The sequence below is a fragment of the Xiphophorus couchianus genome, chromosome 18 (assembly GCF_001444195.1).
Source record: "Xiphophorus couchianus chromosome 18, X_couchianus-1.0, whole genome shotgun sequence".
Lineage (NCBI taxonomy): Eukaryota > Metazoa > Chordata > Actinopteri > Cyprinodontiformes > Poeciliidae > Xiphophorus > Xiphophorus couchianus.
Window position 1 is genome coordinate 19,884,377 of NC_040245.1, and position 27,586 is coordinate 19,911,962.

Below are 27,586 nucleotides of genomic sequence, written 5' to 3' on the forward strand. Positions count from 1 at the left end.
AGAATGTAAATAGTACTTTTCCTCAGTTTTTGTCTCGTAAAGATGTAACGCATTGGTCTGTGCGCCTAAGCGCATGGACTGCATCTATGGGGTAATTTCATTCTGATTGAAAAAGAAAACAGGGTTGGATCAGCAGATTAACTCCAGACATGTTTGATTATTTTTAATGTGATCAAGGTGTGTATAATCACACGGATTCAAGTAGCTGCATAAAGGTGAGCCGCGTAATTGTGAAGCACATTGGCTCTGATCCATCGCCAATGGAAGGATTCAGAGGGAGCTTTCGATCAGAGATCATATTGATCTGCTGGGAAATGATGATGGTTTGTTAGTGTTTAGATTGCTCAGACTGATCATCCTGGAGCTCTGAGCAAAACTTAAAGAAGAAGCTAACCCCCTGCGCCACCACAGCACGCCCCACGTTTGGAGGCCATGCGGACATCGCGGGTTCGACTCTCGGTCCCGGGACAAACAGGCACTTGCACAATCTCCTTATTTATTTATTTATTTATTTTATTTGGATTTTTTTTCTTTGAAATGCATTATTTTTATTTTTGTGAGGTGACCTTATGTGTCCTGAAAGCACATTTTAAATAAAATATATAGTTATTATAATAAATATTTATACTGCTTCGAACAAGAACGTTGCCATGGTTATTGCTTCACGTGGTGGCAGACTTCCGGGTATTTATAGTAATTTACATATATATTTATGGGTGGCGACAGGGCGGACCAGCAGCTGTGCTCTATTTCCCGCAAACTGGGATTTATAAAGGAAAGGTGCGCAGCCACGTGCGTGCGCACGGCTGTATACATCCAAAAATTTTTGTGCACAGCACTTCTCTAAATTTTTCCGTACGCCAAGTTTTAGTGTGAAAACTGTACACTCTTTCATGCAAGAGGCCCCAGAAAATCAATACAATAAAAATACAGAACCTTGCAAATGTATTCTGTCTTGAACTTGTCCTGATTGTCTAAGATTACAACCATCATCCCACTCTGTGTAAATCCAGTTGTTCTGTGAAGGCATAAGATTAAGAATATGTGGGAAAACCTAAAAGTTTTCTGTCCAGTCTGAATGAGCTTTAACTTTAAACACCTAGACTCACCAATTGTCTTCTCTCTGCTTCTGTCGGCTGGACAGTAGAAATTATGCTGATGAAGCATTTTAAAAAATCTTAATGGTCCTGTGTTTCACATACAAATTAAGTCTCTAGGTGTCAGTATTCAACATGTAAAGAGAACAGTAATGAGTCTGACGGTATCTTATAGTACTGTTAAATTATTTTAAGGTGAAGCCAATTGGTATTTTTTTTAGGTCAAAAACATGTGGCCCTTATGTAAGAGCATCAATGCACTCAAACAGTGAGTCTCAAACATTTTCTGTATTAAGGGTTCAAAGTTTTACACAGTAACTCATCTCTATAAAATTTGTCAAACCCATTTAAGCTTTTTTTCCAGTCGGTTGGCTGGGATTTGAATCACTACGGATACATTTCCAGCTGCACCAAACATCTGCCACATGCAGTGAGAGTTTGTCTTTAATGTGGCTCAGAGCTGCTTTCTGTCTGTCTTCGGCCGCATGAGTTTATTGTTGAGTCTACAAAACCTGGCACTTTGGCAGCTTTCTTTCCTGCTGCACCACCGGCTCCTCCTGGAAGGCCTGTCTGAGGAATAACAGGTGCTGGAAAAAAAAAAACAACACATAAAATGTTACATGGCTCATCAAGCAGGGAGGGACAAAATGCCCTGGCTAAAACAGCACATTTATAGTCAAAGTGCTGCGATGAGGACAATTATAACTGATTTATTCTCCCAAACTGTGACTTTTTCGTGTCAGATTTTGCTTTATTGCATTAGGAAAATCTCTTTGCTTTGAGTTCAAATATGCTTTTTTCAGGCCGGTTGTCATTTGATAGAAATGAAGCCAGTTGTGCATTTGTGTAATTATGAAAAGACAAAATGTAGAAAAAAACGAGAAAAAAAAACAGGGAGTGAATGTCTTGCCTCCACCGGGTCCAGTTCCAGCACCTCCAGGTCCCACTCCTGCTCCAGCACCTAATCAAAAAGTAGAAACAGACACAGAATATTAGAAAAAACATTTACAGGTACATATTCATACATTAAAATAGCATGGAAAACTTTTATTTTGTAAACTTAATTCAAAAATTCAAACTCATATTATAATGATTCACTAAAACAGAGTGATATTCTTCAAAAGGGATTTTGTCTTAGAAATTACAATATTAAATAAGACAAATTTAAAAAATTGATTATTTAAATTCATGGCTCTTGAAAAGTATGTTAATGTGTGTGGTTTTAACATTAGTTCAGTTCTCTATTAGGGTGAATTACAGCAACAATGAAGTGTGGAGTGGAGATGATCAGTCTGGGAATGCGTGATGTGTTCAGGAAGCTCAGGTTGTTTTGATTGCCGCCTTCAGCTCGTCTGTTTTAGTGGGTCTGATGCCTTTCATCTCCAATGATCCACCGATTCCGGATGGGGTTCAGGTCAGGTGACTTTATTAGCTAATAAAGCACCATGATGCAATGGTTCTTAAAACAGAAATTGGTCCCTTGGGAAGTGAAGGCAGATGCCAAGTCCTGTTTGAAAACGAAATCAGCGTCTCCATAAAACAACGAAGGAAGCCTGAAGTGCTCTAAAGTTTCCTGGAAGACGGCCGGGTTGACTGTGGACTTAAGGAAACGGAGCGGAGCAACAGCAGCAGATGACACGGCGCCCCAAACCATCACTGACTGGTGACATAAACTTTGTGCCTCTAAACTTTCACTATAAACACGTATTGATTCCAGATAAAGTGTAAAATTTACTTTCATTTGAAAATAAAGTAAATTTCAGATTGTTACTTACAATTCTATTTAAGTAATAATCTGAGTAACTAGTAGCTGTAGTTGACAGGAATAAAAATTTGAAATGTATCATCTTGTGCAAATGAAATGAAATAAATTAACTTTTTCTATAAAAAGCTGATGTATTTCTTTTCAGTACATGTTTCTGAGGGGCCTGAGAACAAGTTCACCAAGTGATCTTGGATGCCGAGCGGATCTAATCTGGTTCTGCCAACCCAGTCGGCATGACAACGCAAAAGGCTTCATGTTTGACTTCACCTTAATCAGAGGAGACAGGGAGAATCCATGCCATCGTGCCCCATCAAATACCTCATTTCTTTTCTTATTTGTACAGGAAAGTAGCTGTCAGGTTTTGCTCGACATGAACTTTGCAGCAGGATGAAACAAGCTGTTTATTTGTTTAATCCATTCCCTCCCCAAATTTTCTTTTTTTTTAAATTTTAAAATCCCAATACTTAAGCGGACAGACGTTGCGCACTGCCTGAAAGTATGCGGTCTGGGAGATTTGGTAAGACAAAGTTTGGCGAGGAATCTGCCTTTTAATCTGCGCCGTTTCAGAGAAACGAGTTGTTATTTTAAGTGTCATGAAAGCAGAACAGACTGATTCCAGGGACTGATGTTTTGTCACTGCCAACCAATATTTAAGCGCAGGCTCTGTGCCACGGAGCAGCCCCAGACATGATTGAGGCCCCCTGAGTTCATGTCTAATCAGTCAGGCTAATTTAAAGCAAATGATGTGCACGCACACGCTCCAGAGTTTAACGTCAGATCCAGCTCTGCGGAGGTTCAAACTGTCGAAGGTTTGCAAGTGTATGATAAAAATGTAAACGCTTGCCAAATGCGGCTTTCATACTGCACTTCCAATAATGCACAACATACTCTCTGGCTTTCTCCAAACATGCAAGCATGTTCATTTATCAAAAGTCTGAGAGTGCTTCAGTCAGTAAGGTCTGGAAGCTGCACAGTAGTCTGCCAACAGGCTGAAAACGACCCCCTGGTGGCGGTGGGCCTCCTGCACCTGTCCATAAAACAACCAGAGCTTCAGGCGCATTTGTCAGTATCACAGACTGAGAGCAACAATCACCGCTGGAAAGTCTGTCGTCTTTATTGTTTTTCCGGCTGGTTTGTCATGGAAATGCTGCCACAGACTGAACCTAACGGGCCGGGCAGAATGCTGTTCATCATGTCTTCACTGAGCAGGTGACTGAATAGATGGGCTCTGCACTTTGAGTGAAATGAAAGTGGATGTAGCAGTACTGCAGTCAACATGGAAAGTATTAGTGCTGCTAACTCATGTTTCACAAGAAAACCTGAAGGAACAGGGTGTTTTCTATTAGTAACACAAAAGCTTTCGGAATGACAAAGAGAGATGAAGTTTCTGGTTGTAAAACGTTCACAGAGAAGCTGCATTTTCCGACACCTCTGGAAGATGTGACTCCATGAGGTCAGAATGTATTTATAAATCTACTTCTCCATCATGCATGATATCACAGAACATAAGCTTAGCCTTTCTCCAACAGCAATCATTAATCTTTCAGTTTAATAAACTGCAGTTTCCATTAAACCCAGTCAGCTTTATGTGATACAACAGTTTCTGAAGGATTGTAAAGGCAATAGTTGATACCATCAGCCCATTCATGGGTTGTATTTGCGATCAGGTTCGAAGGAAACCTTCCTCATTATGAGAGTGGGAACTATTTCCCATGGTCCTTAGCGGCATGTTTTGTAACCTGTGTTGCACTCCCGGTGCAACACAGGTTTCACTTCTCTTCCAGCGGGTCCTACCATAAAAAAATCACATTCTCTTAATTTTGCTTAATTTTTATGCACGTTTTGATGTGAGTTTTACCAACTAAGGTTTAATTGAATATGATGTTATCATCCTGCCAATTTTATCTTTACAATAATTTACTTAAAGTTATGTATTACGTTTACAAGTTACATTTAAATCAGTTAATCTATCATTATAAATGAAGGATTTTTATTCTTTAATTTTAATATTCATTAAGTTTAGCTTTTTAAAACAATATCTTTATTAGAGTTGGATTCTTACTACTTTAATTTTGATTTTAATTTAACTTTAATTACAGAAAAAAAATAAACTTAGTCTTGCTTTTCTCATTCCCCTCGTTTATGGCCTACTGACAGCAGTTTCCTCTACAACATTAGCTAATGCAAGTTCAAAGACAAAAAAGAACAATGTGTCTTCATTACTCAGCTGTAAACCAAATTATATTTCAGTTGAAGAAACATATTGTTACTAAGTCAAATATTGCTATTTTAAAAAAGTGTATTAAAAATGTGATTTTTTTGTTTCATTTATAAAAAAAGAAATAAAAGAAACAAAGATTGAGAGCAGTGTCAGTTCTCGTATGAATGGCACTCCAGCCAGCTACTTCCTGCACACAGCCAAACACAAACCCGTAACCCTACAAAAAAGTCTAGCAATCTAACTTGCAGGTTTCACCACAACACATCCTGCATGTTTCAACCTAATTTAGTCCTAAAAGGAAGCACTGAGCAGAATAAAAGCTTTCTAAAAAGTCTCATTGTGTTTTAAAGAATCTCTTTTCAGCGTAGAATAGACCTTGGCAGGGCTGTACAGCTTAAATATGAAATAATTTGAGTTTAAGATGGTCATATACAGTCTTAATTCCTTAGAAAAACATGAAATATGAGCATTTTCAGCCACTTTGTGTGGAATGTAATTACAATGACAGCCACCACAGGGGGCGTTCATTCTCACTGACTGAGCAACCACATAAAGTAAACAAAATGTTCAGACAACGCAAGTCTGAACAAACTTTCTGATTTGCCTCATGTCACCCCTCTGTAGTGTGGGGTGTCTCTAGACAGTCAGACTATGTCTAAAAATAACGTAACTTTTACCGTAAATTACAGCAGACAGCAAATCAGCTCAACTCCAAATGAATCCTGGATCCCACCACTAAAACAACATTAGTGTCATATTTCCACCAACCTATCACTCACTGTACCTGCTTTGGCAGCAGCTTTTTGTGACGGGTAAAACCCTCCAGTACCGCCACCATATCCTCCGTAACCGCCTGCAAGACAAACATTTAGAAATTACCATTAAATCATTATCAATAATTTAATTTGAAATGATTTTATAAATAACATTTAACTTCTTTAATATCCGTTAATAAAGTAAATAATTTGAAGCACCAAATCAGTTTTAATTCAATAAAACAAAATACCTACCGATCCCAGTTCCTAGATTTCCATAACCTTGGTAGGGGGAAAAAAAAAAAAGTTAAGTGAATAAATAAAGTGAAGTGTAACACAAAAAGCACCAAGCTCAGGTTTGGGGGTGCAGTGAATGTTCGCTGGTCAAGAAATTTTATATGCTTGAACATGCACAATGCACATAAGAATATATCTCAAAATAATTGCTCATTTATTTTTCACTTTTTGGCCCCTACACTGAGCCCCTTTTGAGTGCCTCAGCTCCAACTCGCTGTATATGACTTTAAATATGACAGTTGACTGAAACCTCTGAAATATGTTTAGGATTTGTGGTATTTTGTTTCCCCTGTCAGGCCACCTCAATGAAAGCTTTCTTGGAGGAGCAACTAAGACCATGGTTTACTTTACTGGAATGCGTAATGAGTTACTGCTGTAATTACCCTTTAATAGAAATAACACATCATTCAACATTTCATCACAACTCTCTCCAGAGCCATGCAAAAACTGCATGATGTGGATTAAAAAATTAAGTTTGAGACACTCGAAACAAAATCAGGCGCATTAAAATTCTGTTTTTGAGACAAGCGTTGTCAAGGGAAGGGAGCTGACTTTTACGAAGCTCAACGCCCGACAGAAATGGTGTGAGTCCAGCTTGTCGGCCTGGTTGTATTGTGATCTAAACATTGGGGGGAGCGATGGATTCTTCTGAAAGCTTAAAGAAAAAAAGTATCTATGTTTTAATCTGAGGGTGTGAAAAAAGCTGAGTTCAGTTGGATGCATAAATTAAATCACGTCTCAGTTTGGGTTTCCTCTTGATGACAAGATTGAAACATTTGAAGAGGGAAGTACTGTATATGGAGATGGAAAAAGTGTGGGAGAGAGAGGAGGAGAAGAAGAACATGAAAATAAAACACTCACCACCTGCTTTTCCAGCAGGAATCAAAGCCAAAGCTCAGGAGGATTTCAAATAAGGCACCAAATACGATTTTATCATCCATTTATGGGACGTGAAACAGACTTATCGACAGATCCTGTCATAAGAACTATCATTAGCCCAGCGGCTACACGTTTTAATAAGGTCAGGTCTTGGTTTCCTGCATCATAGTGGAGCAGGTGCAAAAATCCTGGACCCTGCAGTTCCTCGTTTAACTCCTGGCTCGGGCCATTTGCTGCACATCGTCCCCACTAGAGTCGAAAATCCCGTTTGGATTTCTCCTAGAGTAAAGGATGCTATGCTTCAGACAGTCTTTAATTCACTCCTTGGATAAAATAAGTTCAGAAAATACAGAAGTATTTTTACTTGTCTTATGTAAAGGAGTGAGTAAAAGTGTTTAAATCAGCTTACTTTTTTCATATTTTGTTTCCAAAGAGCTAAACATTAGTTAAAAAAATTATCTTCTTTAGGCTTTCGGAAGATCTCCCAAAGTTTTTCTTTTAACTTAATACTTTCACACCGATTTTCTGAAAATGACATCTTGCCCAATAAAGAAATTAAATTGTGAAAAAGAAGGATAGTTAAACATGCATTTCAACTTTTTTTTGTAAATACAAATCTGACAAATTTGTATTCAGTTCTTTATAGTCAGTATTTTATAGAACCACTGCTTGCTTCAACTTCAGCTGCAGATCTTTTGCAGAATGTCGCCACTCGCTTTGCACACAGCGGCTGCCCACTTGAAAATACTTACACAAAAATAACTCGAGCTCATTCAGGTTAGATGGAGGCTACTTCTTAGTAGGCCTGTCGCGATAAACAATAAATCAATTAATCGTACGATAAATTAAAACTATCGACCTCATTTAAATTATCGGCTTTATCGTCTCTTCCGGCCTTTTTCTCTTTCTGTTGATGACACTGAATGGAAAAAAAGGCTCAACTCCGGTGCTCTCCACTGACCCTATATATACTGACCCAATATTATCGTTTATCGCAATAATTTTTGAGACAATTAATCGCTCAGCAAAATTTGAATCGTGACAGGCCTACTTCTTAGTTGGATTTAAGTCTGGACTTTGACTGGGTCCTTCTGCTTTTATCTAATCCATTCCTTTGAGTTCTGCCTGGATGTTTAGAGTTGTTTTCCTGTTAGAAGTTGATTGGCTATCCAAATCCTTGTTTTCCTTTTGCAGCCTTCAACATGTTTCCTTGCAAGATTACCGGTAGTCTTTAATTACCTCCCTCAACTCAAACCAGAATCACCGCAGCCACCACCATGTTTTATCATGGGAATGGTTTGTTTAAAAAAGGTTGTAATTTCCGATTTTTGATTCTGAATATTAGCCAAAAAATTTAATCTTGGTCAGATGAAAGCACCTACTTCCACATGCTTCTAGAAAAGAAAACTTTAAAGAGCAAATGAAACATTCCTTTGAAACGTATGACTTGTATGACTAAACATTAGAGAAAGAGCAGCCAAACGACAAAGCAGAAATTAAGAAACACACGGTAATAATAGAAGAAAGTTGGACTTGTTGGAAGAAATGCACAAGGAAATGAAGGATGACTGAAGGGTTTTGCACATTAACTCCAGATTTCTTAATTTGTTAGTGATTTTTGGACTCTGTGTGAAGGACATTTTAATAAAATCAGTTTCAGAAAAAAATTAAAACAAAGTTGGCCTAAAAACAACAACCTTTCTAAACAAAGACTCTTTCTGAAACGATGAGAAACATTAATGCTGCCAACAACTTTGTCCGGCAAGGAATTTACTTTCATCAACAACTGAAAATAAAAAAAACCTGGGATGAGAACAACTGTGCATGGGAAACAATTCACCAGGATACAGAGATCAGGGTGGAGCCAGTCCAGCCAATTGCAGGTGAGGAAACTGTTCTGATGAGGAGGAGCAGGAGGGCAGGAGGAGGAGGAATGTACCGGCAGCGATAGGAGGAAAGATCAAAAGTGGATCAAAGCAAATGTGGGCACAGCTCTCGCCAAAGCCTTGGCAACAGAGACAGCATGCAATACAATCTCAGATTTGAGATAATCCGTCTCCTTCTGCCTTATTCCTCCAGATTTCTCAACCATCTCTAGACACATGTTGAGATAATAAGTGCAATCAATTTTTACATAAATCAAATTGATCGTTTTCCATTTTCCAGTCATTCCCGTGTTAACACGAGGACGCTGTCTTATCATATCTCCGGGATCTGTTGGACAATGACTGCAAGAAGGTTTCTGATCAGCATCCATGGAACAGCAATGATCTATAACGCCATTAAATTCACCAAACTGACTGGTTTACACAATGTTCCACAGGAGATTTAGATGTGTTCTGCCTGTCAGCACGTCTTTAAGAAATGCTGCGAGCAGCAGAATCAAAACAGGATTCTGGAGACTCTTTGTTTATAAATCAATCACCTGTGCTCACATGTGCTTTCAGTCACCGGGTTTGCTCAGAGTCACCCCGCACCTGTTCCGCTGAGCTCAGCTCTCACCACTGAGACGGGGAGATGAGAAGCAGACACTCAGATTTTGGTCCGTAAGGGTGTTGATCTGTATCTGAGACCATGACTACAGGCCTTGAGCACAAACACAAAATTTCCACAAGAAGTAAAAAAAAGGAAAGAAAATTAACTTTTTGTAGTTCTGACATCATCTAACATTGTGAAAACAAAAATACCAACGCACAAAAATACCACACAGGTGGTGCTACATGTCCAGGGTCATAGCATGAGGAGCTTCATTGTTTGGCGTTTATCCACTGAGGTTTCCTACAAAGGTTCTCTGTTCAGTCACACTCACACCATCTTGTAAGCTAAAACAAGCATGCTTTTGTTGGACGACAGAAACCTACGTGTTGGACGTCTGTTGCAACAGTGTTTGTTGTCATGAGCCACACACGTAGAAGCCCGATATCAAATCTTCAGTTTTCTTTGCAGCTGCTGCCAGTATTTAGCTGATTGCTGACATCCTGAAGGATTTCTGCACTCTAATATTACGACTCATTTTCTCCACGACCCTCAAGGCAAAATAGAGACCCCCGGGGATCAATTGAGATCCACTTTGACTTTGGACCTTGGACTAGAAGATCAATACTCAACATGGAGGATGGAAGTGACAGGAACCTGATATTACCCAGAAGGTGAGGGCTGAAGGCCAAGAAAGGGAAAGAAGAAGTTAAATGAAACAGTACGGCCAAGCATCACACTTTCCTTCATTTGGATAGAAAAACAAATTTAAAAAAAACATGATTTTTCTCCCAGTTTCCATCCAGATAAGACCACTCATGGAGAAACAGGACCATGACTCCAAATCTGGAATAAACTTCTTGACACCCCTTTCCTCTGTCTCAAAAAGCTTATTTAGATTTCCCCGTTAAACCAGTTCCTCCCCTAAACTGGTGCGAACGCTTGCTTCAAGCCAGCTTTTTTCTGTTTCCACCTCTACAAGCACTGGATTTGGCACAGACTAACTGGTTTTATCACCAACGTTTGTCTTGGGAAAAGAACAGCTTTCGTCTGAAGGTGGCTCATTATGACCAAAAACTAATAAAATGCTAGCAGCACGTTTAAAACTCCCGAGTTACACCTAGTTTATGGCTGATGAATGCCATCATGTGCCATTCATCAGGGGATGTGTTCCCATTTCAACCAGAAGTTGAAGCATAAAAATGTTGAATATATCTACAGAGGCTACAAATGCGCTTCAAAAAATGCCTTAAAGTTTCAAATATACAGTATGTACTGTATAGCTAGATATTTTGTTATTCCTCTACTAATTGCTAAATATAGGCAAAATTCTTCTGAACTGACATGTAGTGTTTAAAATGAGAACAGCAGTGAGTGACATGCAACTCGTCCGAAGATAAAGATGACATCTATGCGATCTTGTTGATGTCATAATTCTTTTGAGACATCCCTCCCTCTACGGTGTTACAACGTTTTTTTAAAGGCAGCACACGTTGGTGGCACGTGACGTTCTTAAAACATATGTGCCTCTGATATTTCCTGGCATACACACGAGAACCTTCTGAAGACCAGTCGACGCTCCAAGGTGCGATCAATCTGTGATCCTTTTCATAACCTGCTCCGTCACTTCTGATGAACCTGCCACGGTGTTTTTATCCGAAGGTGGTGTTCATTATTATGAAGATTTATGAACACCATGATATTGTGTTCGTAAATCCTCTCTCAAAGGCATTGTGTAACTTCTGTTTTCCAGTACTGTTGTTTAGTGGTATCGCTTCTCAAAAATCAGACTTACTTTCACATATGTGCATCTTTCACTCTTATGTCCAAGACTGTTTAAAAAGGTTTTCGCCACAGTATTAGATTAATACATAATAACGTACTATTTAGCAGATTGTTTATCTAGGATTATCAAAACCAAGAATTGTTTGTGACCTTGAAGCCAAGCTACAGCTACTTATTTTGATGCATGTCTACACATACATCCTCTATTTAAAATAACGCTCTTCGAAGTTTTGATCTCATCGGTTAGCTTTTAGAATAAATGTATCTTTTCTGAAGGCTTGAACGTCCCTTAATTAAACAGCTGCCTCCGGCCAGACAAATATTTTTCAATAATTCTTTCTCTGAAAGAGTTCCTTCTCTAGAGGTAAAGACCACCTTGAGGCTCCGTCAAACAGATGTAGAACTGAGATTTCCAGATCCAAACAGTAAAAAAAACTGATTGTCAGGAACACAGAGACGCAGCTCATTGAAAGATGGAACGAAAAGACCCAGGCCAAAAGTTAGGCATTTCCTGCTGTATACTGGTGTCAGAGCCTCCCTTATTCTGGTAGGGCTCTAGTTTTCTAAAGTCTCAAGTTAGGTAAAAGAAATTCAGATGAAAGAAATATTGACAGAATCTTTAATAAACCCAATAATAATCTGAAGTAGTAGTAGTAGTACCAACAGATTAATTGTTCATTCCAGTAACAGTTACAAAACAACAACCTTTCTATTGATAGGATGTTCCTTAGCATAAAGAATGTATTCCTTTAGAATGATTACTGATAGATTTGAGATTCATATGGACAATAATCTTGGCATACGGCTCTTATTATACTCTCTGGTGGCTGTCAGAGGGCCTGGCGGCCGTCTTGTTTCAGTCGGGCTGTCCCAGGCCATCAGTATGAGAATCTGGGCTTTAATAGGCGAATGTCATGTAAAGATCTTTGGAGTCCTCTGGACTAGATAAAGTGCTAAACAAGTACAGACTATTTACCATTTATTAGATTGTTTAAACATAAATATGATCAAGTAGCCATATCATTTGCTCCATTTAGTGGAAAAGCCCATTTATGGTTCTTTTTTATTCCCTGCAGCTGGTAGCAATCTGATCAGAGATCAGAGATGGTTAGGGCTTTTAAGCAGTCACAAACATGGCTTGTTTTTAATAAATAGTGTTAAGTAAATTCAGCTGGTCAGATCAGGGCATCTGTTTGTTGGGACACAGAAGAAAATAATGTGATTTGTGTAGCTGAGCTGTTTCACTGGACTGTTCATAAACATGCATCGAAACAGACAGAGGATCAACCATTAACGGCCCATCCCGGCCGTATTATGTGATGTAATGATGTGGTATTGATCTGACTCCCTGATTGCGGAAAAGAACTGCTTAAAAACCGGTCAGAGCACCGAATCTGTCATGGTGGAAATACCCAAAGTTTGTTATTTTCAAAAAAAAGATTGAAACACAGCGATCAACATGTGTCTTTGGTATAAATTTAAACATTAGATTTGCTCTTTGTACAGATTTCAAGGGAATATTTTTAGTTTTTTTCCTCCACCAAATGACTGCAAGCTGTTCTGATTTATATTTTATGCAGCACCCCAACTTTTGGAGAAACCGGGTTCCAACTCAGTATTGCCCAACAGCGGTGAGTCATTTGTTGTTGCTTGTTTAGGAATGATCTCAGTAAGAACAAGTATTTCTTTCTTGTAAAAGGAGTCATGGAAATGTGCCCTCGAGTTCGTACTGTATGCCCCCTGCTGTACCAAACATATCTCTACTCAAAGTGAAGATAGATACTGGGGCAAAACAGCCCAGACGTTGCATGTGTCAGTCTTTCAGTCACTAGCCATGTTCTCAAACTGGGGTCCAGTACAAATGATGGATGTGATCCAGTGTGAGCAGAAATATCTGGTTTCAATCTGCAGTGAAACGTCTTGCTCATTCTCCACTGGGGTTAAGTAAGGTAATTCTGTTTCAGAACCAGAGGAGCACAAGAACCATTAATCAAAACAGTGTCCTCAATCTCGGGTTCTTTCTTTTCCATGTTTCAGCATCCTGATTCTGTCCTCTCCAGAGCATTGTCTGAGGGGCTTACGCCGCTCAGACGAGAGGCGTTAGTAGCAGAGGCAAGCCAAACGTGAGAAGCGAGGAGAAGTATTAGCTCGCTCCTTTCCATCTCCTGTTTTCCTCCCCCTTCTCCCTGCTTTGTGAACCCGCTGGCTCAGGCGAAGGGTTTAATTTAGGAGAGCAAAGAATTCCATGGCAGAGATCCACTTTAACTGACAGCAGACGCGAGGAGAGCGGATTCTGGAGCTGGAGCTCTCCGAGTGTCCAGGAAATATCTGTGACTTGTTTCTCATGGCTTTCTCTGTTCAGTCCCTTTTGCAATCAGGCGAACTTATAGAAACAAATTGTTTGTTTAGTCAAATACCACAGAAAAAGGGCTTGACTCACATATTTCACAGCTGGAAAGCAGCACTGGTGTGCAAAGTGACAAGAGGGTGACAGATGGATGATGAATTGTTCTGTTTGTGTAAACCTAAACATTGTGTTTAAGCTGGAAACCACAAACATGCAAAGAGAAGGGGGCTTCAAAGCTGCACAGAGGCATGCTGTGGCAGCACATGCAACACTTTGCCAAAGTATTCATACCTCTTCTCATTTATTGTCACTTTACAACCTCAAATTTGTGGTTTTGGATTTCATGTGACAGACCAACACAAAATAGTGCATAGTTATTGAAAGTTGAAGAAAAATGATACATAAAAAAAATCCTTACGTCTTATTCCCCCTTTATTTTGATCCCACTAAATAAAATTCAGTCCGTCTTTAGAAGTAACTTATTTAGTTATAGAAGTATAGGTGTGTACTTCTTTGGACCTAAAGAGGAATGATGTAGAAGAATCAGCACACATCTTCACTTATTACAGCTAGAAACCAGCAGTCAAGCCTGAACTCTTGGTGGAGTGATGTACTCAGATCTGAACCTTCAGAGTCACAAAACGTCAGTTACAAAGTCGGCCTTCTGTCACCTCAAAAACATTTCCAGGCTTAAAGGACTAATGTTGCAGCAACATATAGAGAAACTCGTCCACGTGTTTATGTTTGGTCGCATTGATTACTGCAGTAGTGTCTTTACAGGGAGAATCTCTTGAAATAACAACTGAGTGTCTTTACAGGGAGAATCTCTTGAAATAACAACTGAGTTGTTTGCCATATAAAAACTGGCTTTAAAAACTGGCCCCATTCACAGTTTTCAGGATCTATGATTAGATGAGAACAAAATGGATAATTATGGCCAAAAAGCAATAGCCCTGGATACAACATCCCCATTGTGACACTTTCTGATGTCAGCTACGTGGATGATTTTCTTCAGAAAGCAAATGAAAATGGTGCAGGGTTTTACCTTCCAGTAGGATGAAAATCCTAAAAATACAAGAGCTACAGTGGAATTGTTTAAACCAAAGTATATTCAGCTGCTAGAATGGCCCAGTCAAAGTCCAGATCTAAATCCAATCCTGAATCCATGATAGGACTTGAAAGTTAGAGTTAGCCGTCGCTTTCCACCCAATTTACTGAAGTTGAGGGGTTTTGCAAAGAGAAATAGGAAAACATTTCAGACTTTCAACTACAATTGCAGACAGAGGAGCTCTAAAGTGTTTACTTGGGAACTACCATGTGCCCACAGATTTGTTTTTTTTATTTTTTATGTATAAACCATGCATTTTTTCCTTCCACTTTACAACTAAGCACTACTTTGTGTTGGTCTATCACATAAAACCCCAATAAACACATTAAAATTTGTGGTAGTAATTTGACAAAACGGAAGGGAGTTCAAGGGTCAGAAACACTTTCACAAGGCTTTGTAATGTTGTGTTTTCATGTAATGCAATCAAATATGTTCTTGTAGATGAACCAAATCTTGAAAGGCAATCAGAAGGCCAAATGAGAATCAGCGGTTCACAGTGACTGACAGGTAGTGAGACTCTTCTTCGGCTACGGTCCAATGAAGATTTGCACTTCAAAAACTAAGCCCCTCATCATGTCCGTCACTATGATGACATATTTTTTCAGTATCAAATTATCACGCTTATTTCCTTCCAAGTTGGTGGATAGATTGCATTCTTGCAAGTTGACGCAGAAACTGAATGATGTGAGGTGCCGCAGTGATTCCAGATTGCGTGAGACAAGTGGACATACTAAGGCTCTCCCTTGCTTCCTCTCTGGTGACCTCCCCTACTCTTTGTCACCTCAAAGTGCAGTGCGCTGTCAGTCATGGGCATCGGGCTGGGAAAAAGCAGGACTGTACACATGCGGGACTAATTATGCATTCACACAGTCGCACCGAAGCTCTTTTCCTCGCTCACTTGGGGTGAGCCAGTTGGACTTTGGCGGCAAGCCTTTTATTGTTTTCTCGTTTCCTTTTCCATGCAGTCATTGACACGATCGACGAGAGGTCCCAAAGCCTGAACCGCCCTCTCTGCCAGATGACCTTCCAGTGCAAAACTGCCAGAGGTCCCATCAACAGACCGGGGCCGTCTCCTTCTCCTTTGGTTAGGAAAGTGTCCAGATAAAAATATGCGCAATAAATCTGCCATCTCAGCTGCTCTGGGTGGCAATTTAAAATTTTATAGAGCTCTTCTACATCACACTATAAAGCAAAAGCAGTTTGCTTCATTGCGTAGCAGGAACTAACACAGATGAAGGAAATTTGGCAATCTTACCCAGAGTCTCACCAGCTAAATTGGGCATCAAACATATATATCAACTCCGAGGCACTGGGGTGATTCTTAGAAAGGGCTCCAAATTAAGCACAACCATTAAAGTCACCACAGCATGATGCTGGGATTACAAGCACCAACACCGTGCTGCCAAACCCGGCTGCCATGCCCGCTGACGCCTGCTGCTGGGTGACCTCAGCCAGACTTCGTGGTCTCTCACCACCACAAACTTCATTCGAAATGCATCAGCGGAAAAGAGCTCCATTCCTCGCTTTTAGTCTGTGCTCAGTTCATTTGAGCACCATGCGGATCCGCAGCGTCTCTGATGTCATTGTTTACACTGCAACTCTGACAGAGCAGAACGCAATCGAGCTTAGACTTTAAAGTCATGCTAACATTTCTCCCTCTTTCTTGTTCCTCAAAGAGATGAGAGTCTTACTTCACATTTTATCCACCTCCAAAAGGAATGTCACAGTTCCTCTGCCAACACTGAGCCTTGACTCCTTTATCCAGAGCTCATACCATCTGGTTCCAGCTTGTATGCAGCAGCAGCACACTGGATACATGTGAGGACAACAGCTCGAAAGACTGATCATTTCTGTTCACGGCGTTCCATCTGCGGGGATGTTCAACTGTGCAAATTACACACAGGATGAGAAAACCAGTCAACAAACTCAGCCCGTGGCCATGGTATGCAATGTTGGCCAAGTGTGCCTGTTTTGTATCGCACAGATGGTGCACACATGCATCCACTGGACGCTTTCCTGATAAGTCTGGGTTGAAAAGGAAGACGAGCTCCCCCTCGATATGTACCAATTAAAAAGCTGACGTTAGGTTAACGTCAAAACTGTCGTCAAAATTCTTCGGTCACTTTTAGTATCAACAACTACCTACGAGTCTTTACAACAACTTCCCAAAACTGGCTTCCTTACTTTGTTTCCTGCCCTCTTCTTGAATGTTTTTAGATCGGCCCATGATGTGTTGCATTTTTGCATCTTTTTGCCTACTTCATGTTGTCTAATAGGTTCTACTTAAAAGATTTACCTGATTCTGTCAATCTGGCAGTAATTAGACTTGGGTGTGTCCTTTTAAGCTGAACAAAAGAGTTGGTTAATCACACTTAATTCATAATTTGACAAGAAGGATAATTACTTTAGCATATTATGGATAGTTTTTTTTATCTTAACAGATTAAAAATTTATTTACCAAGTTATATTTTTTAATTATAAAGGGAAGAAATATGTCAGGTGGCTAAAAGCTTTTCACATTGCTGTATGTAGAGATATTACTGCATGGATAATCAACACAGGATAAGCCAGATGCCTGAAGGGCAAGCACTGATGTAATGTAAAAATAGCTCATTCCTAAGGTCATCTAGCCCAGCCCTGAAGCTGATAAATACTGAAATATCCAAGAGAAATCCTTCACTGAGATGAGATGATTACACTGACTCACATCACTGTGAGCACAAAGTGAACAAAGAAAAGACATCTGAGTTTTTACAGCAACCAAAACTTACAGAAAATGCTTTCCACTAGCAAATCATTTGGAAATCAGTAAAAATAAACATATCAAAACCGTACAGGCTCATGGTTAGCTTTTAATACCGCATTTTAGATGTGAAGGAATCAATGATCAGATTGATTTCCATCATCGTCATTGAAGAAGAAAACTCAAACTGTACAGCTAAAGTGCTTGTGAAATATTACGGACCTCCCAGCTCTTCAAACCCCAAGCAGCTTCCACAAATCTACAAAACATTCCTCCTATTTAACAGTCTGAAGTGCACTCTTAAAAATAAGCAACACACTTTTTTGGCTTCTGATCTGTTTTTCTTAAGCTTTTAGGGAAATAAGAGAGAAAAACTCTCCCCATCATCATATAAACGGCACTTAAGTAGTGCTTCCAGATGGATAACGATAGATATCCAAGCTCCTGGCCTGTTGGAGGAGAGGATTTAAGAGCAAGACAAGAGATTTAACAATGCCGCTGATAAAAATAAAAAAATAAAGTTAAGTAGAAAGCACCAAACACACAATCTCTAAAGGGCTATTTATAGTAAGAGTGTCTAGCATTTTTAAAGACCCACGGCTGTGGATTCCTATAAAATATGGAGTTGTGGTTCTCAGGACACACTGTCCTTCACGTGTTAGATGTTTCTCTGCTCCAGCATTCTTGAACCTAATAGTTTCCTTACCTCCTCAGGACAACAAAAACGGCAACAGAAGCGTGTTAATCACCCGTTTAATTAAATTAGGTATGTGGAAACAACCAAGAGGTGAAGTACAGAGTGCAAATCCTGAGGACTACGACAGAAAACGACTGGTAGATCCAAAGATATGTCTTACAACTTTTAGATGCGTCACTTCTCCAACACACCTAAATCGAATGGCTCGTTACCAGGCCCCTGCAAAGCCGAATGACATACTGATGGGGGAATTCAGCCACTTGATTCAGGTTTTTACATTTTTGTGGTGAAGAGATTAAGAGCCGCTATTTGCTTATTTTCCTCCAGATTAGTTTGCTAAGACTTTTGAAGACGTCTGCGACAAAAACTTGTGACATAATCCAAAAATTATGGTTTAAGAAACAAAAAGGACCTTCTAAAGTGAACAAACAATGTGCTTGGGCCGGCCTGTGCTGGGTGGGCCAGGTCCTGTGGGGTTGCTGTGGCTCGGCTGAAACAAAGTTTCCCTTGCAGACGGTGCAGGTTCCAAGATTACAAAAAGCGTCAGATAAAGATTTGATGTTGGACAGATTAGGGACACAAAGTGAGAAGATAGATGAGGGGAGAATGCCGCCATTTTTCAGTCTGTTTGAATAAGCAAGTATGTCTGTGTATGGCTGCCATCGTGTTGAAAGAAAAACAGCATGCCTCCCTGACAGGCTGAAGTACAATTTTACTTATTTACGCTGGTATGTCCAAACGTGTTCGGTCACAGTTGTAACTGCGTACATATGAAGATTATGAGCATAATTCTGATCATGCGCATTCTTATACAGATCCTTGGAGCCTCTGGCAGCTCAGACGACGGGTCTGAGCATTAGTAATGAAAAACATGTGCGTTCCAAACACTAAACCTCCTCCAAGCTCATCTTCTTTTGGCCAAACTCTCTTGTCCTCACCTCAATCTATCCGTCTTCTTTCTTTCAGCAGGCTCTCTAAGTATGTGTGCTGCAAAAATGAATGTGGAAATAATTCTGTTTTGATGAAAAGGAAGTGATATATGCATATGACGTTTGGCTTGATTACAAGTATTATTTGGCCTTCCCGTCCTTTGTGCATTACACAGTCTCGCCCTGTGTGTCCTCATAATGTCTATCATATCTTTGTATCTTTCCACCTTTTCCCTTACTCTTTGTCATGAAGAACATGAGGTCACTTGGTGTTAGTTCAAACAATGACCATAATGTGAACCAGAATCTGAAGAAGTACCAAGAGGTGAAAGCTTAATGTTCGAACTAAGATCTGCAGATTGGAAATTAGCGAATCGGGTGAAAAACTGTTTCCAAAGAGGAGCGTTTCAATCTCTGGTGCACTGAGGAAACAACTTGAGATCATAATTGAAAGTTTGACCTCTGGTCTTTTTCTTATCATTAAGATAAGAAAAACTGCTAACTGCAACCCTTCTCAATGAGTAAGTTGTTGTTGACATTTTATTTTCCGTTGAGCCATGTTAGCCATTCATTCAGGCTGCTATAAAAAAAAGAGCAAGGTTTCAGAGGGTGCTGGCTTAATTCAATCCTTCTACTAATTTCACCCAGCAACAGAAACGAGCTCTTGGCTAAGAGAAGTCAATTTATACCTGCTCTGTACCTGAAGTTTATGAATCGGAGAATGACGGAACTGATCCGTAGTCGACTTCAGGAGGCACCAGAAAGGCTGAATGGATAAGCAGCTCTATTTTCTTTTTCTGAGCTGTCTGGCATGGACCATGTTGACTTTTGCAGCTCTTTGGGAATCTTCAAAATTAAGATAATGGCCTGTAAATAACCAGAGATTATTCATACTCCTGGCAGATTTAGATTTAGAGTAATCTTTTAATTTTGCCCACGTTTCTTTTGACTTGAGGTAGCATTAACGTTTTCTGATCTGATTTGAATTATCAGAGTCAAATCAGATCAGATTTGACTCTGATAATCTGCGGAGGGAACCACAGATTAGGGTTATGACAAAGATACCTTCCAGCCTCAGTGGTTTGAAGCTCAACACCAAAGATAAATCATCAAAATAACAGTGAAAACATGCAGCAAGATCTTCGTCAAATATACAACAACAAACATTTTCCACTGAATATTGAGAAGTGTGTAAATTAGTTTGAAAATGTCATATTCTAATATGGTGCAAATGAAAGCAAATGTAAAAACTGATACTCTTTTGGTATTATTTTACCCATATGTAAAACAAAAAAGGATTGTTTTACACGTATGATAAAAATAATTTTGACAGAGTCTCATCTGATTTATGTTAAGCAGAAAACTTATTGCGTAAATGAAAACTTTAAATGAAAATCTGCCAGGGATGTGGAAGAGTTTGGGTCGAACTGTTCGTTCTCTGAAGAACACAGCTGGAAGAATCAGTCATTTATTATGCCAATTCCTAAAACAAAGATGCTGAAGACAGATCTGTCCATCCATCCTTCAATTTTCATAAACATTTTGTCTTTATTCACTTTATCCAACACCCATTTTATTTGGCACTGCTTCTGTTGCAAATATACAGTACATATTTAATGACTTATCACAACAAGAAGCCTAGAAAAACTATTTTTAGTGCCTTTTTTTTAAAGAGAAAATCTTTTTTAAATTCAAATATAAAAAAGATTGAGCCTTAAATCTCTGATTGGTACATATTTAAACCTTTCACCTTCAAAACAGATCAATGATTTATGTCAAGGTTAGAAACGGTCACTCGAACGTGTATGTTTCACCAACTTTGCAGCCCCCTGAAATGGAAAATGTGGACTTTGAATATTTAAAAAACTCAGAGAGGAAATGAAAGATCTGCTGTTAAGATTGGATTAAAATCAACCTTTTCAGCATCAACTCAATCTGCTGTGTTCAAAAAGAGAGACCATAACATGCTAAACGAGAACCTTAGTTCCTCAACTTGATCACTGAAGGTGGTTTTCTCTGTTGGGTTTCATAGCAAGACAATGATTCAGCACAGACTGCAAATGATAAAGGAAACAAATGATCAAGGTTCTGGTGTGGCCTTGTCACTCTCCTAAGCTCAGTTCAATGGGAAATCGGTGTAGGCAGCTGAAGTTTATAGTTCTTGTGAATTGGACTGAGCCAAAATACCACCAGAGATGGGCTGTTACACTTGGTGACAACCTACAATAAATGGTCTCATGATGTCCTTGCCAACAAAGATTTTTCCACCATTTTCTAAGTCATATTTTGCTTCAGGATCAAACATTTTATTCAGCAACATGCAGAGACGTAATAAACTTTTATTTAATGTGTTTTTCTGGATTTTTGTTTGACGCTCTGTCTCTCCACATTAAATTGAAGGTATCATAAATATTTGAGACTGTTCCTTTTTTTTTTTCAAGGGAGTAAACTTATAAATTCAACAGGGGATAAAGTAATTATAACCCGCAGTGTTTTAATGGAGCTCCATCTTCTCAGGCCAAACGGCATTTTTGATCTGCAGAAACTGCTAAAATGTAAATGTTATACTAAATTGTACTTTGTGGATTTCAAAAGGTTTATCATTAGATCTAGCAAAAATAAATTACAGTTAGATTTTAATGAACTCCCATCTGTATCTGCAACCTGATACGTATTCAAACTTTACTTTTTGTAGTTAGCTTGTGGCAGAAAAACAAAAATAATCTGAACTGGAGTGAATAAAGTACATTGGAACTGAAATAAATGTCACTGAATTGATCAAGAAGCTGGTATTTTGAAGGACGCAGCAGGAACTTTTCTGGTCCAGGGTTTGAGAGTTTAAACTCTGATCAAAAGCTGAATGCACATCAATCTAATGGTCAATAGAGAAATGAAAGATTTCTCTCATGTGTAGCCTTGAGGAATCCCATTATTAATAGAAATTGACAAAATATTAGAGATACAAAGATGATTTTCACTCTGGACTTCAGGCTGACATGCTGAACAATAACACAGACTCTATTGTAAATCCCTCTCCTCTCCAGACACATTTCTTACATCTTAGAACAAGGTCCTGTATTGGTGTAATAAAGCAACCACCAACAGTAAACTCCGTGTATCATTTTAACTACCTTCAAGTTGCCTGAAAGAGACAAGAAGCGTACTTGCAACAGCCAACTTCTTGTAATTATGCCGTAAGTGCTGGATCCACCTTTGCTCGCAGCAACACAGGAAAATATGCAATGTTTAACAGCTGTTTATAAGAACAAGGCTGCAGCTTTCGGTGCGCTGTCAAAGCGGAGAGCTGACAGGCTTCACAATTAGTGTAACATTTACAAGGTTCTGCCCGAGCTGTGGTGCAAATCACTGTAGTCACGCTCCTCACACATCCAGCTGCTGTTCTCTGCTACAGGCCATGCAAGGTGCACATGTGGAATGCAAAATTGTTACATGGATTATGCCTAAAATGACTGGCAGCTCTTTATGTGCATGCAGGTATCCACAACAATGGGACTCTGAACGCTGATTAAACATTGAATCAGTTTTAGGTTTTCTGGTAGCAAATAGTTTTATCAGGTTTGTTTCTACTGCACCAACCAAACACCGATGGATCTGATTGAGCCTCAGTGAGGTTTGCCAACAGGTGATCTGCATGTCTGTACAGCTAGAAAAACTTCAGATGTAGACAAATCCACACCAGCCAATTAAAAGCCACGCAAATCTGTTCATGCCACCTTTTCACATTTTGTTGCATTGCAGCCACATACGTCAGTGTATTTCATTAGGGAAGGAGTATTACCTCCAGCAAACGTAAACATCCAGTCAGAGCTACACTGGAATCCTTTAGATCAAACATTGTCCTATGCAAAATGGCCTAGTCAAAGCCTAAATGCAGTTGAGGATCTGTTTTAAGAGAAAGGTTTATGTTTAGTGACGCTCCATATCCAAGTGGATTCAGTATGATTCAGTATTCCATACGTACATGGAAAAATTAGGCAAAACAAAGTCTCTTTGTGTCAATAGCTGGTAGAAACATTGCCTCTAAAAAAAACCCTGGAACTGCAGCAAAAAGTCATTCAACAAAGTATTGACCAAAGGGAGATGAAAACATGTGCATGCCACACTTTTTAGATTTTTATTTGTAAAGCATGTAAAAACAAAGCAAAAAAAATAAAAAGATGCCTTCTCCTTGTCAATTATGTACTGCTTTTGTTGGTCTGTCACATAAAACCACAAAGCAAAACACTGAGGGCTGTGGTTATAAAGTGACAAACAAATGAAAACGTTCAAGAGGTTTGAAAACTTTTGTAAAGCGTTGTAAAGTGATGATCTTAAGAATAATTCTTCTGATGGATCTAAACGTCCCGCTGATTAAAACCAGCACTAACATTTGATTACTGTGCTGCTTTGGAGCAGAAATAAAACTTTCATTAAGCCTTTCCCTTGAATTCAAAAGTCCATAAGGCCTTAATTACCGCTCTGATTTTTCGTCATAGCTGGGATTAGCATGGATGATGAATGCCAATGCACAGATCCAAAAGTGTAATGATTAGAAAATAAAAACAAGCTTTTAATTCACTTTGTTTCCTATTTTCTCACAAAATTCAACATCTTCCAAGCGCACCGTGCAAGGAGAGGGGTGGGTCGCTCGAAAGTTTGAAATATTTCTCCAGGAATGCTCTGCAGCAAGCAGCCAAAATCAACTTCCGCTCCATGCCGGAAATTAGCTCATTTTCACCAAATGGCCCTCTGGAAAGTCATGTTGGAGGACGGGGTGTGGCGGGTCCTTCTGTAACCCGCTCTGTGTGTAATCAGGACTACAAGATTATTGCCTGGTTCCTTATCTTTCTAAACACACTGAGGTGGGCTGAGATTGTATCAGCTGCGCTTGGGGAAATTAACCAATAGCTAAACACCACTGAAGCACCAATATGGGCGAATACTAAAATACAGAAGGGAAAATATTTACAGTACAAGTATCGAAGAAAAGGGCCATGCTCAGTTTCAACAAGAAGGTTTCCATATATTGTACAGCTCTAAGATTACAATAACACTAATCAGTGCTTTGGCACCATTGTTTGGCATCTGCAGATGACTGTTTGCATTCTGACAACCATCAGTTCCCTAATGCTCCTGTTACAGCAGAGGTGAAGGAGCGCTGGCACCCACAGTGCTCCCACTCAGGATGCACTGAACAGCTGCGAGGCCAGAAAAAACAAACTCACACCAGGCAATAAGAAAAACTTGGTGACAACCCCAAAGACCCGTTCGCCTGCATCGGTGAACCCCTGGGCAACCTGATGGGATTGACGTCTACACATTAGGCTCCTTTATCAATTCAATAACAATACATCAGATTTCCTTCCTTTCGTGTTGCAAGTTATGGAGAGAAGGTTTCCATGTTGATTGTCTGCGTTGTTGAAACTGAGCAAGAAGGTAACATTAACACACATCTTCCAACTTCATAATCTTTAACGGCCGTAACATGCATCCAAGTAAAAATTTTAAAAACGTTTCATAAAACAGGAAAATGATTGTATAAACGTCTGAGACTTACCTGGTTTTGGAGGCTTTCCTCCTTGTCCTGTTGGGGGGGGGGAAAGCATGGTTTTTGTGAATTGCATAAAATCTTTGGTACAAAAATATTTTATTCTGCCAATACACACAATTCACAAGTTGATTTAGTTTGTTTGCAACTGATAAAGATTTGTGGCCTGTTTGCAGGCCACAAATCCAACATCATACCTGCTGGCAGCCCTCCGTAGCCAAGGCTGCCCGTTCCCACTCCTCCTGGTACCAAACCGCCGGTCCCAACTCCTCGGCCTCCACCGCCATAACCTCCTACTGCTGGGTTCAAACAAGCACATGTGTGACTGCAATCAGAATCAATACTAAAACCATGCTGAATTTTACATATCACAATGACAACAAAAATTATATCTGACTTAACTATTCTGAAGAGAACAACTGTCTTGCTCTGAGCATGTTAACAGGATTTGCGGTATTCTTTATTCATTCAGTTTTTCAGGAACTATTACCTGTAGGTTAGGATGTCTGACCCGGTAGCAACCAGAAAAACGTGTTTGTGGACACTAGCGTTGGGAGCCGTCCACTAAAGAAAAATAACCTTCAGGGTTTAGGTTTTCTTTGGGACTCCTGAAACAGCAAACTGGCACCAGGTGGGAAGAAAGACTGCAGCTATTGTGGCTGCAAACGCAACAATTTGGGTGTAAGAGGAATCTGGAGAGAATATGGAGAAGGGCTTTTGGTTGACCTCAAGAAAGTTCTGGAAAACTGTTGAACGACTCAGAAAGGGAAAGCAGGGACCAGCTAAGGGTCAGTATTGTTTATGGCAGCAACTGTTGATGCTGACAAGCATTGCTCTTAGGTAATGGAAGGAGCACTTTTAGGATTTTCTCAATTCGGTCATAAGATCCTTCTCAGAGGAGGCAGAACCTGATATTTAGTTCCAGTTGTACTCGGAAGTGGGAAATTACAACTTCCCAGTCGGTAAAAAAATCAACCGGAACGCCCTCCAAAGTTTCCCCACTGGGGAACTGGGCGCAACTCCCAACTACCCCCAGTTACGACTTGTAAGGTCGACGTCATGTTTCAATATGGCCGCTCCTCGCAACAACGGCAGTAAGATGTGGTGGAAAACATGCTTATTTTACAGGACACACATGTAACAATGCCTCTAACGTTAATGTTAATGTAGAGCTTGCATCTCTAAACTGAACGAATCAATGATGTTCATAAGAGATGCTGCGTAGTCGCTGGGCGTCGCCATGTTGAAATTTCGACTTCTTAACTAGAACGCTGTTACCTTAGGTCTGACGTCACACCCAACTCCGAGTTAATACTCTCAGGAGAAAACCTCTTAACTCTTTTGACATTGGAAAACGGGTTACAAGGTCATTAAAAAGCCTCCGAGTGGAAAAGTCAACTCCGATGGAGTGACGAACATTGTGTTTTTAAACACACACTAGTCCTAAACGTAGCGTCGGCGATCCAGCCAAATTTGCAGTGCCGTAATTCTGCCACACTTTGCGCTATCTAAAAAATTCCAACGGTTTCTGAAAGGAGAGACGTTGCGCTTTCCAACCAATATTGGGTTATTACGGTAATTTCACCCTCGCGGTAACAGGGAGCGGCATTAATCTTTTAATAGATGGTAAATTGCGAAAATAACTCGCTAGATATTGAAAGTTCCAAAGGTTCCAAAGTTGTTACTGATAAATGGGCAAATATATTTACTCACAGGACATTTAAATTAAGAACTGCGTACAATTAAAATAAGCAATTATAGCGAGGCGGAGATTTTAAATTTAGGACAGTAAAGGTTAAGAAGGGGGACCTGAAAGTGTTTTCATAAAAAGAATGAAGTTTTCTTCAGCTATTAACTTCTCAGGCATCCAAAATGCTGATTTAAAACCTTGCATCACTTTCTAGTTGGTGGTTATTTGTGTCTTGAGTAATTTATACTGAAGACAGACTTGTCATTGGTCCTTAATAATGTTCTAAAATAAACATATTGCAAAATGAATGTTTCTTTGCATCATTTTGAGTTGAGTGAGTAATCTACCATTGGTAAGATTAATCAATGTCTTGAAAAACTCTTTAAAACTTAAAAAAGTAAACTATCCTTTTAGCACAGTGGTTGTCTGTGGATGCTTGATTTATTCACTAACACTGCAGTAAATTAGTTGTAGATTCTCAATATAAGAAGTAAATCTAAGGTACTTTATGATCTGAACAAACCATTGACTGCTAACAGGACCACTTCTCTTCACAGCAGCAAACTGTTCCACCTTGTGTTTGTTCAACTGCTGAATGTTCCAACAAACATAAAGATGTCAAATGTTCAAAGGTCACAGCAGTCTTCCTGCAGCCGTAGCTTTAATATTTTTTGGCTTTCAAAAGCTGCACAGGGTCAAACTTGTTCAGCAAATGGGAGCTGAAAGTTGGCCAGCTCTGTATTATGAATACAGAGTGTGACCTGCTGCTAAATTGAGCTGTGCTGCAGACTTGTGAGTGATAGATGTGTGAAGTGACAAGCAGCAGACAGAATGTGTGCAGCTTTGCAGCAAGCCCAGTGGAAGCATTGACCACTTTATTATCAAAATAATGAGAATAAAGAAAAGCATATTTAGAGAACCTCATAAAATATGCAGCTTTACATTTTAACTCATCTAATTTAAACCAGATTACTAAAAATAATGGTTTGAGATAGTAAATATCCTGAATCCAAAGTCTCTTCCACTTACCTCCAGGTTTTGCTGGTTTATAGCCTGCAGGACCACCTCCAGCTGACCCTGTAAGAGTCACAGATTCAAGTTAAAAATTTGGAACAAAACCTAAATACAGACATTTATTTTGGGTTTACTATCTTCAAACATCAAAATCTTTAACGTCATCCAACTCAACAGGGATTTAGAAAATTAAATCAGCTGCATACATGTTGTACCTCATGTTTTCTCCTCTACAG

General features: G+C 39.5%; 1 protein-coding gene across 19 annotated transcripts in view; it reads right to left on the reverse strand.

Moving 5' to 3' along the window:
* The window catches only part of elna (elastin a), a 67,266-nt gene that overhangs the window by 24,706 nt on the left and 14,974 nt on the right, over positions 1-27,586 (reverse strand). For 18 of the 19 annotated variants that reach the window (XM_027999252.1, XM_027999243.1, XM_027999240.1 and 15 more), the window contains exons 3-9: positions 27,366-27,413; positions 24,844-24,945; positions 24,656-24,682; positions 6,094-6,120; positions 5,868-5,936; positions 2,008-2,058; positions 1,610-1,684 (exon numbers count right to left, since the gene is read on the reverse strand). In XM_027999252.1, coding sequence (XP_027855053.1) covers positions 1,610-1,684; positions 2,008-2,058; positions 5,868-5,936; positions 6,094-6,120; positions 24,656-24,682; positions 24,844-24,945; positions 27,366-27,413 — 399 coding nt within the window. The remainder of the gene's footprint in view (positions 1-1,609; positions 1,685-2,007; positions 2,059-5,867; positions 5,937-6,093; positions 6,121-24,655; positions 24,683-24,843; positions 24,946-27,365; positions 27,414-27,586) is intronic. The other variant, XM_027999235.1, reaches the window with a different exon arrangement.